This window comes from Cnephaeus nilssonii (genome assembly GCF_951640355.1).
Source record: "Cnephaeus nilssonii genome assembly, chromosome: 15".
Taxonomy (NCBI): Eukaryota; Metazoa; Chordata; class Mammalia; order Chiroptera; family Vespertilionidae; genus Cnephaeus; species Cnephaeus nilssonii.
Genome location: NC_137086.1, coordinates 54,451,051 through 54,467,495, shown reverse-complemented (window position 1 = coordinate 54,467,495; position 16,445 = coordinate 54,451,051). Strand labels below are relative to the sequence as shown.

General features: G+C 48.8%; 1 protein-coding gene across 3 annotated transcripts in view; it reads right to left on the bottom strand.

Moving 5' to 3' along the window:
• The window catches only part of RMND5A (required for meiotic nuclear division 5 homolog A), a 58,806-nt gene extending 48,102 nt beyond the window's left edge, over window positions 1-10,704 (bottom strand). For 2 of the 3 annotated variants that reach the window (XM_079791870.1, XM_079791871.1), the window contains exon 1: window positions 10,115-10,704. In XM_079791870.1, coding sequence (XP_079647996.1) covers window positions 10,115-10,256 — 142 coding nt within the window. In that variant the 5' untranslated portion in view covers window positions 10,257-10,704. The remainder of the gene's footprint in view (window positions 1-10,114) is intronic. The other variant, XM_079791869.1, reaches the window with a different exon arrangement.
• Between the last annotated feature and the right edge of the window lie 5,741 nt (window positions 10,705-16,445).

Genomic DNA, 16,445 nt, shown 5'->3' with positions numbered 1-16,445 from the left:
TTACAAGTGTCAATTACATCAAGAAGTACATGCGGCCTAAAAGTCAAGCACATGAGATGAGACCAACTACAATTGAGAGCCCTCTATAAAAAATGGTGAGGCACGACACAGAAAGGTATTGCTATAATGATAATTATTCAGGTTTCCAAAAAGGCTGAAAACCTTACTACCTAGGACTAGAATATTTTGGTATAAATAGTGAGCAGGATACCCCAGAAATCACTAATACCTGACTTATCATTGTTAAGAATATCCTGGAAGCAAGAAACAATTTTAATATACAAGTTTATAAATATTATTACATTTCAGCTCTTTTGAGTTATTAAAAGTTAACCCCCCAAATAAAAAAAAGTTAACTCCACTTTCATAAAATGGAACAGAGAGCTTACATCTGGAATTAAGTGAAAAGCAAAATGGTACACACTCTTGATGTAGATAAATACGAAGAACCCCATTTAGTAAACATAATCCTAACTGTACCTAAAAGAAAACTTAGATCTCACAGAGGAAAGAATACACTCCAGACACCATTCTACATTAGTTCCTTTTTAAAAATTTTAAATAGAAAAAGACAAAGGATTAGGCATCACTAAGAAGGCATCAAGGGAAAAAATTTTCTACCTTATCACATTCTTATGAAAAAAATTTTATACCTTAAAATAAACAAAATGAAACCAAAGTCAACAAAGGAAGAAAAAAAAACCACTAAAGTCAAAAGAATGGGAGAACCATGACATTTAGATGGAATGAACATTTACTGAGCAGTGAATGCATGTGTCAACAGTGTTCAGGGTACAGACTGGATTCTAGACAGATTAAGAAATTTAGGATGGGAGTACAAGGAGACCAAGGTAAGAGTCTAAGAAAGTCTAAAAAAACTGTTGATAAGGTGAGCATGGATATGCTTGCAAAGTAATAAAATACAAAAACTTGAAAAGGTAAGATTGGTATTAAAAAATAATACAAGACCATTTCATACAGTGAGTAGCAAACTAAACTGTGGCCTATTAAAGTTTTATGCTTCTCATGAGCTATCTCAGCACCTAGGACCCAGTAGCTGCTCAAAAGAGACTTAGAGGGGGAAGGAAAAGGCATAAATAGAACATGCTCCTTTTTCTTCTACAGGCAGTACACACTGAAAACAAAACAAACTTTTTTTCAGTATATTAATAGCTAGCGAATCAAATCTGTCGGTCAACTCCTGACAGAACAGAACAGTGGATTTTAATAGGTATTGTGATCTACTGCACCAAATCACAGACTAGTGTGCTGCAAAACCAAGCATGGAGGGGGGTGGGGAAAGAGTTTATATTTAAGAGCTAAATTACATGGTACAGACTAATAGTGCTTCTGAAGCAGAGAGCTAGACCAGAATGACTGGCATAAGAGAAAAAAGGTAATGAACAACATAAACTGATGAACAAAAACAGATCCAGAGACAGAGAAGCATCAATCAGACCATCAAACCTGAGAAGGAAGGCAGGGGAGGGTGGGGGTAAGGGGAAGAGATCAACCAAAAGGACTTGTATGCATGCATATAAGCCTAACCAATGGACACAGACAACAGAGGGGTGAGTGGGGGGGGGGGGGGGGAACAATGGGGGGATAAGGACACATATGTAATACCTTAATCAATAAAGAAATTTAAAAAAAAATAAAAGATGAGAGTACTAAAAAAAGAAAAGGAGGCTTCATAAAGGAGACTAGGCCCTAGCTGGTAAGGGTCCCGGGTTCAATTCCGGTCAAGGGCACATGCCTGGGTTACAGGCTGGATCCCCAGTAGGGGATGTGCAGGAGGCAACTGATCAATGATTCTCTCATCACTGATGTTTCTATCTCTCTCTCCCTCTCCCTTCCTTCTGAAATCAATAAAAATATATTTGGGGGGGGGGGGGGAAGACTAGGAGACAAGAACTGGAAAGAGAAAGACGGAAAAGAGGATGTACGTGCAAATTTTTAAATGCTAGATAGTCCGACTTTAAAGCGCCTACTCACTCCCTTCAATTTCTTTTTTTTTTTTCAATTATTAATTTTTTTTTTATTTTTTTTTTTTATTTTTTTATTTTTATTTATTTATTTTTTTTAAATTTCTTTATTGATTAAGGTGTCACATATTTGTCCTCATCCCCCCATTCCCATCCCACACCCCTCCCCTTGGATGCCCCAACCCTCTGTTGAACTTAAGCATTGGTTAGGCTCATATGCATGCACACAAGACCTTTGGTTGATCTCTCCCCCCCTCCCCCCACCCTCCCCTATCCTCCCTCTGAGGCCCGATAGTCCGATCGATGCCTCCTTGTTTCTGGTTCTGTTCTTGTTCATCAGTCTATGTTGTTCATCATTTCCCCTAGATGAGCGAAATCATGTGTCACTAGAGATATACTTATAAGAATTGAATGTGCGACGAGCAATAATAGTTATGCTGACAGGCAAATGAATCAGTCTGTAGTGAGTTTCTTTCTGGACCAACAGTTCTTTTGAGACCCAATATCAATGTCCACCAGTTCCCTATGAGTACATGTCGGCACTGACCCCTCAGCTCTAGATGGTGGACAAATGGTGGTAATGCAGGTCCGACTCCCTCTGGTTTGGTCTCGGCCGGACCCAGGGGCACGGCTTCACCCGGATCCAGGGGCCCACGGCCTCAACCGGACCCGGGGCCAGGCTCACCCGGATCCAGGGGCCCACGGCCTCACCCGGACCCGGGGCCAGGCCCACCCGGATCCAGGGGCCCGCGGCCCCCACTCCCTTCAATTTCAAAATGTAGAGAATTATTTCTAGGCATCTCTTTTTATCTTTGAAATAAATGGCTGAACCCCATAAGGTTTACTTTAGCACTTAAATGGGGCTTTCATATTTAAAAACCAAACTCAAATTTCTACCCTCCCCTCTCCTAAACTTCCTTTTTTCTTCCTGGTTCCACCTGCCACTCAGGCTCAAAACCTTAGATTAACCTGGCCAGTGTTGCTCAGTGGTTGAGCTTCAACCCATGAATCAGGAGGTCATGGTTGATTCCTGGTCAGGGCATATGCACAGATTTCGACTCAATTCCCAGTATTGGGCCTGCAGGAGGTAGCAGATCAATTATTCTATCACTGGTGTTTCTATCACTCTCTCCCTTTCTCTCTAAAAATCAATAAAAAATCACATTAAAAAAACACACACACCTCAGATTAACCTTTGATTTTTCCAGCCCCTCTATCACACTCTGCCAGACTCCATCCATTCCATGTACCAAGTCCTGGAAATTTCTTTTTTCAAGAATTCTATGCATGAGTTCCCTTCATATCTCTACCACTCATATACAGGTCCCTATTGCATCAGATCTTAATCTTAACTAGTCTTGCCAAACCCTCACTCCCCACTGCAACCAACTTCAATGCTGCTGACAATTGGTCTCTGGTAATGCCTTTCCCTGTTCAAAAAGCCCCTCCCAACCCAAGTCATTCAATACTTTCCCCCAGTCTACTACCTTCCCTGGTATCCATGACTATATAAAACCTATTCCAACTTAATCTTCATTCTTTTACCTCATTTCTCCTCACCCTGGTCCTCCACTGTTCCCAGAATGCCTCTTGTCCTCTCACTCCTCTGCACCTTTGTTCTTACCAACTACTTTTCCTGGCACCCCCTCTTATCTTCCTACTACCCACATTCAGCCTCTCTACTGAAACTTCCCACACGTTAGAAGAGTCTCGTCTCAAATCTTACCCCTGCTTGTCTGTACCACTCAATCAGCACTTGGCATATATACAGAAGCTCCTTGACTTACGTTGGGGTTATTAAGTTGAAAATATTGTAAGTCGAAAATGCATTTAATACATCTACCCTATTAAGCATCATAGCTTTAGCCTAGCCTACCTTAAACATGCTCTGAAGACTTACATCAAGTGTTTACCCTAGTGCTGGCATGGCTGAGTGGAGCTGGGGCTTGCTGCCATTGTCCAGTATCATGCATGTATCGTACCATGTATCACCAGCCCAGAGAAGATCAAAATTTAAAACTTAAAGTATGGTTTTTATTGAATGCATATTATTTTTACACCATCGTAAAGTCAGAAAATCGTAAGTCAAACCACTGTAAGTTAGGAACTGTCTGTATATGATCTTGCATTGCAAGGATTGTTTGTGTTTGTTAAAAACATGCCAGTCTCATCCCTAACTAGAGCTTGAGAATGATTGCTTGTCCTCTGTAACTCTCAAAAGACAGCCTAGTTCCACATATAATTGGTGATTAACTACTATTTGACCAGATGCTCTCAAGTTCTCTTAAATACCCCTCCTCCCCAAGCAGTTCTTTCCAAGGGTTTCTTCTCTTCCCATTTCTCTGAACTGCTAATATTTGTACCAACCAGAAGCACTGTTATATATTGAGCCATGGCCTTGGTTTTTGCCCCTCTCAAATGTAAAAGTCTGATCTCGTTATGCCACTAAAGTTTCTTGAAGACTCTGTTTCTTATACGCTTTGAGTATCCTTATAATATTAAGCAGACAGATCCCTGGTCACAGAATGGTATTTAATATATACCAGTAATAAATACATCTAAAGAGTCAAAGCATCTCAATTAAAACAGTGCTTAACACTGATTAAAGGCACAGACCTTCAAAATAACAAATATACTTTGTCTTACAGATTTCAAAGCCAGTTCACAACTATTATCTATTTTATTCCCATAACTCTGTGATATAAATTATCAGTTTACTGAAAAGGAAACAGGCTAGGCAAGATTGTACAATCAGCCTTGGCCAGTGTTGCTCAGTGGTTAGAGTGTCCACCCATCACCAAAGGGTCTCGGGTTTGATTCCCAGTCAAGGGCATGTACCTGGGTTGCGGGTTCATTGGGGTATGTTCAGAAGGCAAGCAGTTCATGTGTCTCTCTCACATCAATGTTTCTCTCTCCCCCTCCCTCCTTTTCCCTTTCTCTGAAAAGTAATAGACAAAATATCCTCGGGTTAGGATTAACAACAACAAAAAGATTACAGAACCGGTAAATGGCAGAGCAAGGACTCAAACTCATATCTCCTGAGCTCAAGGACAAAAGTGTGTTTTACTCCAAGTGCAGGCTCATCTTATCTCCTTAACTGGCCTCCAAGCTCCTGGAGGACTGAGGCCTTTTTTTCCTTAAAAAATAAGTCTCTCCCATATAGAAAAAATAATAAGTCTCTCCTTATCTCCACCCAAATGTCTTTATATAGCAGTAAGAGAGTAAATCTATATGAATTCCACAAATATTGCAAACTTATCAAAGTAATACACGGTTCTCTACTATAAAAAGAAATTACTATTCAGGCCTTAATTTTAAGTGAAGAAAGGCTCCAGACAATGTTCCCAAAGAATCATTGTGAGCTCAGCTGAGCAATCACCAAGCCCAAATAAGGTGAAAGCATATTTCTAAAAGCTTCAAGTCCTGCCAGAGACTCTAGTCCCTATTCTTGAGGCATCAGGCTAGCACCTAATCTAAGAGGAAGGCCAGAGTTTCCACCCCTCTTCTACAAATTATTGGAGCTTTCTAAGAAACGCCCAGTTAGAGATCATCTCCTGGTATCTACCAACTTCTGGGAGTCAATGGAGTACCACAGGGCTCCAAGTACATACCTCAGAGTCAGGGCCCTCCACAACTCTCCCCTAAACTGCCTTTTTGGGGTGATTTTCAAATATTTTACAGATGAATAAGCAGGACACCAAATAAAAACAAGTCAGTGTTAATACCCCAAGTGAATAGTTTGCTACAACACCATTTTCAGCATCCTAATAACTAACAGAAAAAACATGAAAACAATGGAAATTTGTCTATTAGCTGTAGTGTGATACTATCACAGCAGTGCTGGCAAGTTTCTCCCTGTTATTATCTGAAATTATAAACTACTTAAAAGATAAAATAACCTTAGGAAAATAATTTTATCATGTCAAGTATTACAGTGATGTCAAATAAGTTCCCAAAGGTAACATGAATCAAGTTGTTTTCTCTGGTCTACAGACTGTCATACTAACAATTCAGTATTTGAATTATACAAACATTATAGTGAGGAAACAAGGCAAAAACTGAGAAATAAAGGTTGGGCTACTCAAGAAAACATCTCAAAGATGTTTTGATGTAACTGCCATTGATGTAACTCATATGATGTAACAATGATAATACAAGAATGGGCAAAAGTAGGTTTACAGGTGTGAGTACTCGAAAGTTTATTTATTATATTATTTTCCATACAAGTAACTGTAAACCTACTTTTGCCCACCCCTGTATATATCTATAATAGACACCTATCCCTTCTATCCCTTTTGTTTTGGGTGCAAGTTGTTCTTTCTAGAACTCGGTCCTCTACTTAATCAACAATGGATCACATGATCATACATCTACTGACACATGGTAAGTAAGCACAGACCAAGAAGGCCAATGGACTCCATGCCCTGGCCCCAGTTACTGATTCAGGGAGAGGCTTATATGACCCAAACAAGACAAGAAGGATATTTCCTGGTAATTTTGTTGGAAATGCAGACAAAAGACTGCATTTGGGGACCCCAGCAGTAAGGACGACATGAGCTCTACTGCACATCTTTACCTCCATATGGAGAAAGCTCCTTTGAGAAAAAACCAACGACGGACAGCACAGCTGCGAGGAAGAGAACAGAAGTCCTGTCTTTACGACATCCTTTGTGCCCCTGAAGCCAGCCTGACTTAACCTTAGCCTAGTTATGAGGCAACAAATTCCGTTTTAATTTAAAAGATTTTGCCCTCTGCAACCAAAAGAATCATGGGTAACATACTAGTGTGAATGAGTAAGGTGCCTAATAACAAAGAATTACCTCCTAAATGAACCTGGAAAGGAATGGCTGACAAAGTTAAATCTGCTTCTAAACCCACTAGAAACACCAACAATGACCTATTCTGACCATCTAAAATAGCTCAAGTAGTTTGGTTACTAGTCTATTCTCCTCTTAGAGTATTTGAACAATGGCTACTGTTATCCACCCAAACTCTGCTAGCCTACTTATTTGCTACTTTCCAGATTAGATATTAAACTAGATATCGAATTTTATTTACTCAATTCAAAACTTGGTCATTATTCTCATAACAGTATCCTTTATACCAATCACAGAAATAAAAAAATGTGACCACCATAACTTGTTTTTTCTTTCATGCTTAATTGCCTACTTGCCTACTCATTTGCCACCCTCAAATTACTTTAAACAAAGAAAAAGAAACAGTTCTTCTGCAAATAGTAACTAAATGCTCTTTGATTCACCAAAGAAATAAATAAAGATCGAGGATCATGGTTTAAAAGAGTTTTACTACCAGGAGTCAGACCACACACCACACAAAAAGGAATTTTACAAAGTTCCCACAAATAAAGCTGTCTCTACCACCGTGCAAATTGAGATAATACTAAGCCTAAATCACAGTAAGGAGAATTACATGTCCAGTGCCTCAAAGTAAAAATAATGACAAATTATTATTTACCCGAATTCTCTTAAAATTTTTTCTGGAAATAAGTATCTTTGTGAGGTAGCCAATTAAGTGGTCAATGAATAAGAAGGGGGAAGGTTTTACTGGGTATCCTTTTTTGTCATTTGAGTTCATATCATTTGAATGTACTATTTACTCTAAACAAATAAAATTTAAATTTAGAAAATCCTTGAGAATCACTTTCAGAAAGCACGTTAGAACTCCCTTTAGTAACAGCCTAAAACTAATAATAAAAATACTGTACAGCCCAGCAGGCATGGCTCAGTGGTTGAGCCTCAACCTATGAACCAGGAGGTCTCAGTTCAATTCCTAGTCAGAGCACATACCCAGGTTGTGGGCTCGATCCCCAGTGTGGGGTGTGCAGGAGGCAGCCCATTGATGATTCTCTCTCATCACTGATGTCTGTCTCTCTCTCTCTCTCTCTCTCTCCCTCTTCCTCTCTGAAATCAATAAAAATATATTTTTTTAATATTGTACAGACTTTACTCTTACAAAGGTTGTAATTTTCCCAAATACACTTTAAACATGTCATAAAACTGCTTGTCTATTCTTCTTTAACCAAAAGTGAATTTAGAATATCAGCAATACAAGCTAAGAATTCTTTTCTGTTGTCCCTTATACCACAATGAAAATATATATTTGCCAATAGAGAAAAAATGCTAAAAAACATATAATCACAAATCAAATCACCAAAATTTATCCATACTATTTATGCCAATCAATGATTGTCCAAAGTGTGGTTCCCATACCATTGATGTGAATGGTGCTTTTACCTGTATGTAAAATATTTTAATAATTATGAATTTATTTTTAATATGTAGTTTATTATACCAAACACATCAAACCTATGACTTCACAAACATCACTGCCTAGAATGAGGACAAACCTACTTAAGTTAAATCATGAATCCATCTGAAAAATAAGAGGGCATATGTGTGAGTGAAGTTTGAGAAGCACCAGTGCATTATCCAAATTAGATCAAAAGCACAGTAAGAAAGATCAAACAGCACCTACGGAATCTTAAATTGGACCAAACTTTACTTACAGGAAAACTCTCATTAAAAGGCTGGTACAACTCAAGGGCAACAGTGCTCTCCTCTTCCCTCAGAGTTGGGGAAGTTAACATAACCTGAAACTTAATTAAAATGATTAAGGAAAAGAATCAGGGCTCAGTACAATCCTTGAACTTGCGGCAAATTAAGCTAAAAAATGATAGTTCTTTTCCAGACCAACACCATCTATATACATCTTCAGCCACCAGTAAACATTAAGCCCTGGACCCGTTCTTCATTAGCCCTTCTTTGCTTTTGCTTTATCTCTCATGACCAAAACCAAACTCTGCAGACCCTCCCCAGGATTCCCAGCCTACTCCACCTCCATTCCCCTTCACAGGCAACCATCTAGGTCTGCTCCTTGTTCCATATTAACATTTCAACTCCTACCCCCACTGTGGTTGCAGGTTGCTTCTTCCCAGGAGCTCAAAAGTGATGCGGAGTCCAGAATGAGATGTTGTTAAGACTCCCTACCCAGGGACTAGCACTTACTCTCACCTGAAAGCCATCTGGGAAAGGAAGGTGTAGAATAATGAAGGAGCGAAGGAAGAGAGGAGGACAGAGGTCCAGGAGCCCCACTGCCCTCATCTCAGCGGCCACAAGTACCTGCATTTCACCCCAGCTACCAAACCTTCCTTTACATAAACTTCTGTCCAGCCTACGATTTGAAAAGGCCCCCATCCCAGCATCCTGAATAAGCCTATTAAATAAGGTCCTAGACATCTTGATCAGAAGGAATCATGACTGTGACTATTTTAATGTAAGCATAAACAGATCTTTAATATTACTTAAAAAAAAAAAAAAAACCTTCTCAACCAGCTACCACAAGTTAACTTGGACAAAGTGTCTGACTCCAGGGCCTCGGGCAACACTGAAATAACCCAGATAAAATACCTTCTATAGAAAATGTGTTTGCTAAAAAAAGAAAACAAGTAAAAACTCGATGAAGGCCAATAACTAAAAACTTCTTCCACCATTTGCTTCAGGAAGAATTATTTGCCTGCTCTTCCCCAGTCTCAGCACTGGCTACACTAGGAGGGCTGACCAGTTTAATTCAGCTGATTCTATAGGAATCCTGTCAGCGCGAAGGGCTGCTTCCACTTAACAGTCAAATTATGAAGTTGCAGGAGCCACTGTTTAACCCACAGCTAAGAATAACACTCGACTTTCTAATTTAAAAAATAAAGAAAGAAGAAGAAGAAAGTGAGTCCCCAGCCAAGGATGTGGAGCAGGGGAAGAAAAAGGGTCCAACGCAATTCGCCCCCTCCGGGGCGGGGCGAGGGGCACCCACCCGGGAGGGCAGCGGTTTGCAGGTGCCGCCGGCGGCCGACCCCACGCGCGTTTAACATGGCTGAAGCACGAGGCTCCGGGATAGGCTTCTGCACGGATTCGCGCTCACTCTTAATTAACAACGAGGTCGGGCAGGGTCGAGGCAAAGCGGACGAGATGAGGAGGAAAAGTCACAGGGGACTGAGGGTCTCGCACCTCGGGGAGGCGGGGAACCAACTCCGAGGGCACCCCCTCCCGACCCGCCGGGGCCTGGGGGGGGTCGCGGGCGGCGGGCCGGGCCCCGCGCGCCCACCCGGGCCGCCCTACCGTGGCTCTGCAGGATCTCGTGCTTGAGGCCGCCCGTGTAGTCGATGAGCTCCTCCAGGCCGCGCTCGCACAGCTGCCCGTAGCCCGAGAACTTGTGCAGCACCTTCTCCAGCTCGCGCTCCACAGTCACGCACTGATCCATCTCGGAGGCGGCGGCGGCGGCGCTCGGCTCCCCGGCGCCCGGGCGTCCACAGCCGTTCGACCCGGGCCCGGCCGAGGCCGCGTCCTCCTCCTTGTCCCCCAGGCGGGCGGCGCGGGAGGCTGAGGCGACGGGCACGCTAGCCCCGGCGCCGGGGAAGCCCCGCGAAGCCCGTGCCCGGTGGCCCCATGGCGCACGGCCTCTGGCGCGTCGCAATCGCGCCGGCTTGCTGCCCCACCCGGCCCCGCGTCTCGGTCCCCGCTCGCGGCGTTCGGCTACCCGCCGATTGTTTTTGTTTTCACGGGAACCGGCCGATGACCTGGTTCTCCTGGGCGGCACCAAAAGCCGCCGACCCGAGATGGGGGGGCGGGGGGGGTGGAGGGAAGAAGCCACCCCAGCGAGGGAAGGAGGCGGCGCGGGCCGTACCAAGAGCACCCGCGAGGGGGAGCAGCCCGGCGAGCGAGGGCGGAGGAAGGCGGGCGTCCGCTCGCGCCGCCGCTCTACAGGTGAGGGCCGTACCACGCGGGAAGTGTGTGCGGGAGAGGTCGAGGGTGGAGCCAGGACCCCAATTGGTCCAAGGAGCTAAATAGGGAACTTTGGGGACAGCCCCTGCGCTCTGACAGCGCTACAACTACGCGCTCCGTAAACAAGAGGGTGGAAACCGTTCCCAACCACTCCGCCCAGAAACCGGGCGAACGAACCTATGGGAGCGAGGAATACGGAAGGAACCAACGTCCTCCAATCCCGAGCCGAGGCGTAAACCTCCAGCCAATCCGGGTCTAGAGGCCAAACCAATAGTCTTGCTGTTGGAGGGGGTGACTTGGAGAGCAAACCGGAAAGCCAGTGGTTTCTGCAAAGCCGTGAGAGGAAACAAGACAGACATGGAAAAGGTCTATTTTCCATGGGAGTTCTTCCTAGCCATCCATTAGTCCATCTCCCTGTCACTCGGGGGTACTGTCATTTTCGAAGTTTTGGAAGACGAACTCACCGCCGCGGTCGAAACACCAAGCCAGGCCGGGCAGGGGGCGCCTACTAGAATTAAAGGCGGGGTGACTGGGGGCGCCGTGGCAGGAGCTACGTGCCGGCCGCGCGGGATCCCTGCCAGGAAAGACTAGGCGCGGCGGGCGGTGCTGCCTTGACGCCTGCGACACCACTAGGTCCCATTTTGCACCCCAAACCCCCCACGGGCCTCTGCCCTTTGGCCCAGGTCCTGGAACCTTTCCTGATGGGTTGCCTCACCCCCTTGCCCTGCACCCGCAGCTTCGCGGAATGGAAACTCGTGGAAAAGCCGGACAGCCTGGCCTCTGCCTCTTAGGTGCCTTAGTCCATTGAATCGGATCGACTTCCCCCTTTGTGTAACTCCTTACCCAGATTTGGTGTCGTCTCCAACCTCCCCTTGCTCACTAAGCTTCAAGCAGTTGCACCAACCTTAACGTGGATTCAATAGCCCAACTAGTACTGCCTCAGGGCCTCTGCGCTCTTATCCTTTTCCTTGGCCTGGAAAACTTCCACCTTTCCCCTCCTAAAGTTCTCAGCTCTTTTGACCCCCCTCAGAGGGTCCTCCCCTGACCACACTAATATAGCTTCTACCCTCTCGCACACCCTCCTCCATTGCTGTATCATATTTATTATAATACTAGCGGCCCGATGCATGAAATTCGCCCAAGAGTAGGCCTTTGCAGCCCCGGCAGCTGCCTCCATCCCTCTGCTGCATCCGGTCTAATTAGCATATTATGCTTTTATTATTATACGTAAATTATATAACTAATTTTATTATTTTCTCACCACTTATTAAATCCGAAGTGATCTGATTCATTTATTTGCTTGCTTTTTTTTTTTTTCTGTCTGCTCCTCATCCATAAAAGCTCCATGAAAGCAGGCCCCTGTCTTATTCTGTGCCCAGAACAGAGTTTGGCAGCATAATAGGCAATCTTTTTTTTTTTTTTTTTCTTTCTTATGATTTTTTTTTTTAATTTCTTTATTGATTAAGGTGTCACATATTTGTCCTCATCCCCCCATTCCCATCCCACATCCCTCCCCATGGATGCCCCAACCCCCTGTTGGACTTAACCATTGGTTAGGCTCTTATGCATGCACACAAGACCTTTGGTTGATCTCTCCCCCCTCCCCCCACCCTCCCCTATCCTCCCTCTGAGGCCCGATAGTCCGATCAATGTCTCCTTGTTTCTGGTTCTGTTCTTGTTCATCAGTCCATGTTGTTCATCATTTCCCCTAGATGAGCAAAATCATGTGTCACTAGAGATGTACTTATAAGAATTGAATGTGCGACGAGCAATAATAGTTATGCTGACAGGCAAATGAATCAGTCAGTAGTGAGTTTCTTTCTGGACCAACAGTTCTTTTGAGACCCAATATCAATGTCCACCAGTTCCTTATGAGTATATGTTGGCACTGACCCCTCAGGTCTGGATGGTGGACAAATGGTGGTATTGCAGGTTCGACTCCCTCTGGTTTGGTCTCGGCCGGACCCGGGGCCAGGCTCACCCGGATCCAGGGGCCCACTGCCTCACCCGGATCCGGGGCCAGGCTCTCCCGGATCCAGGGGCCCGCGGCCTCACCCGGACCCGGGGCCAGGCTCACCCGGATCCAGGGGCCCGCGGCCTCACCCGGACCCGGGGCCAGGCTCACCCGGATCCAGGGGTCCACGACCCGGGGCCAGGCTCACCCGGATCCACGGGCCCACAGCCTCACCCGGACCCGGGGTCAGGCTCACCCGTATCCGGGGGCCCACGGCCTCACCCGGACCCGGGGCCAGGCTCTCCCGGATCCAGGGGCCCACGGCCTCACCCGGACCCGGGGCCAGGCTCACCCGGATCCGGGGGCCCAGGGCCTCACCCGGACCCGGGGCCAGGCTCACCCGGATCCAGGGGCCCACGGCCTCACCCGGACCCGGGGCCAGGCTCACCCGGTTCCAGGGGCCCAGGGCCTCACCCGGACCCGGGGCCAGGCTCACCCGGATCCTGGGGCCCACGGCCGCACCCGGGCCCGGGGCCAGGCTCACCCGGATCCAGGGGCCCAGGGCCTCACCCGGACCCGGGGCCAGGCTCACCCGGATCCAGGGGCCCACGGCCCCACCCGGACCCGGGGCCAGGCTCACCCGGATCCAGGGGCCCGCGGCCCCACCCGGACCCGGGGCCAGGCTCACCCGGATCCTGGGGCCCACGGCCTCACCCGGACCCGGGGCCAGGCTCACCCGGATCCAGGGGCCCAGGGCCTCACCCGGACCCGGGGCCAGGCTCACCCGGATCTAGGGGCCCACAGCCTCACCCGGACCCGGGGCCAGGCTCACCCGGATCCAGGGGCCCAGGGCCTCACCCGGACCCGGGGCCAGGCTCTCCCGGATCCAGGGGCCCACGGCCTCACCCGGACCCGGGGCCAGGCTCACCCGGATCCAGGGGCCCAGGGCCTCACCCGGACCCGGGGCCAGGCTCACCCGGATCCAGGGGCCCACGGCCTCACCCGGACCCGGGGCCAGGCTCACCCGGATCCAGGGGCCCAGGGCCTCACCCGGACCCGGGGCCAGGCTCACCCGGATCCAGGGGCCCACGGCCTCACCCGGACCCGGGGCCAGGCTCTCCCGGATCCAGGGGCCCACGGCCTCACCCGGACCCGGGGCCAGGCTCACCCGGATCCAGGGGCCTAGGGCCTCACCCGGACCCGGGGCCAGGCTCACCCGGATCCAGGGGCCCACGGCCTCACCCGGACCCAGGGCCAGGCTCACCCGGCTCCAGGGGCCCACGGCCTCACCCGGACCCTGGACCCAGACTCACCCTGACCCAGTTCCCAGCCTCACCCGGACCCAGAGGTGCGCAGCTTCACCTGGATCCGGGACCCAGCGGGGTTTCGTCTTCTTGATCCCATTTCCTGTTGGTCCATTTATTCTCAGTAATTCCTTCGGCCATTTTCTCAGAGCTCTAGGGCAGCCGCCGCAGAACTCGTTGGGCGGCGGGCTCGGCGAAGCTCCGGTGTGCCCTGTGCACGGCGGCGGGCTGGTCCAGGGTGGCTGCGTCGCCCCTTGGGTCTGCAGCGGTGGCCAGTCACCGAGCGTGCGCACCTGGCCGCTTCCAGGGCGTTGAGATTCTTGAAAGACTCGGAGGTCAGCAAGTGCGGAGTCTCCCACCCCTTGTTTCCCAGTGGCTCGTCTGTCCGCGCTCGGCAGCGAGTGGGGCCTTCCCCTCAGCCGGAGACCGCCGGAGGGACTGCGCCGAGCACGTTCCAGGCCGCCACTGTGTCGCCTGAGCCGTAGTTCTTAAAGTGTGATCTTTGGGTCACCGGCATCAGCATCGTCCCGAGTACCCCTCTCTTTTATTCTAGTATTAGAGCATCTGCTCAGTCAGCCCTCTGGTGGTTCTGGATGGTGTCTGCTCTGCTCTCCCGTCGTAGACTCAAAATTGTTGTGGTAGGCAACAATCAGGCTTCCGCCCTATGCCTCCATCTTGGTCTTCCTTTGTATAGTTAAGTCTTGATTGTTGTTGGTGTCGCTGGGAGGAATTGTCCTCCAGGCCGATTGGCTGTGCGGATCCTCTGTGACTATAAAGGAAGAGTTGCTGTGTAGGAGACAGATTTATGGGCCGGGGCTTGGTGCAGCAAGGCTTTGGCGCTCACTGAGTCTGCCTCTAGAATGTGTCCTTTATGTGAGTGGTTGAAATCTGGTGTCATCTCATACCGACCACTAGATGCCCTCGTTTCTGGGTCTCCAATGGTGTGTAGGTCATCTACTACCTGAGACCACTCAGCAGGATTTGCGGCAAAAACTGCAGTTTCCTCCTCCTGTCTGAGCGTCCCTAGAGCAGTCCGACTAGAACCGCAGTTTATCTGGTCAAGCTGCCACAGGGCAGGCCACCCACATGCAAAAGCCGTTGCTTGGAGCCCAGGTGTGCCTGCAAGACGTGCGGGGTGGAGCTGCAAAACTAGCTGGGCGGGTCCCAGGGCGGGGCGAGTCTCAGGGCGGGTCGGGGCCTCAGGGCGCCACCAGGCCATGGCGTGGCGAACCGCACTGGTTGCAAGTCCGCTCCTTCTGCCCTCCACGCTTCCAAGCCCCCTCGCTCCGCACTCCAATGCAGCAAACACTGATTGCTGGGCGCGCCTCCGCAAGGAAGTCACTCCCACTCTCCGATCCGAAGGCCGAGAGTCGCGCCTCTCCCCGCAGGCGTCTGGGGCGCTAATCTCCCCTAGGTTTGGAACAAAAGCCACAATTCCCTTCCCCCGACCCACGCGCCTCCGCACCTCAGCTCCTCCAGAGTTCGCTCTTTCCTCTTCTCTCTTAGCTGTAAATCCACCATTCAGCCTGCTCTCCTGTGGTTCTGGGTGGCAGACGCTCTGTGCGCGCGAAGTTCCTTTGTTTAACCTTGAAATTGTTGTGCGCGAAGTTCCCTTGCTCGACTCTGCTGCCCTCCCGGTTCTCCTCTCCCAACATGGCCAGAGGACCCGAGTGTAAGACAGGAAGTCCTAAGAATCCTCCAAGTCGGTGTTGGCGGTCTCCGGGGCCCCCCGAGGATCTCAGTGGGGAGCTCGGTCGGGTCGGTGACGCGGGTGGGCCCGTCTCGCAGAAAGATGGTCTCTTCCTTCACCGAGAGCCGCTGCGCCGAGTCCGCGGCCGCCGCCACAGCAGTTGCCGCGGCGCCCACGAGCCCATGGCCCCGGCTGCGGTGCTGGCTGAGAGGAGCCGCCGCCCGGTCTGGGGAGACGCGAGCAGGAGTCGCCGCGCTTGCCAGTCCATCTTTTAGTTTTTTTTTCGGAACTGCCATGCGAGGCAACAGATCAGCCGTTCACCTCCGCCGCCATCTTTTTTCCCTCTCAATAGGCAATCTTTTTTATTTAATTACAACAAAACCTTTTTGAGCTCCAATTTCCATTTTTATAATTGGAATTAATAATACTTCACTAGATTCTTAGGAAAATTAAGTGAAATAATATAAACTAGAGGCCCGGTGCAGGAATTCATGCACCAGTGGGGTCCCTTGCCTGGCCTGCAGGATCAGGCCAAAACAGGTTCTCCAACATCCCTCGAGGGGTCCTGGATTGCAAGAGGGCACAGGCCAGGCTGAGGGACCCCACCAGTGCATGATCAGGCTGGGGAGGGACATGGGAGGTTGGCCAGTCCAGGGAGGGACTGTTGGAGGGCTCCAGGGCATGTCTGGCCATCTCACTCAGTCCCAATCAGCCGGATCC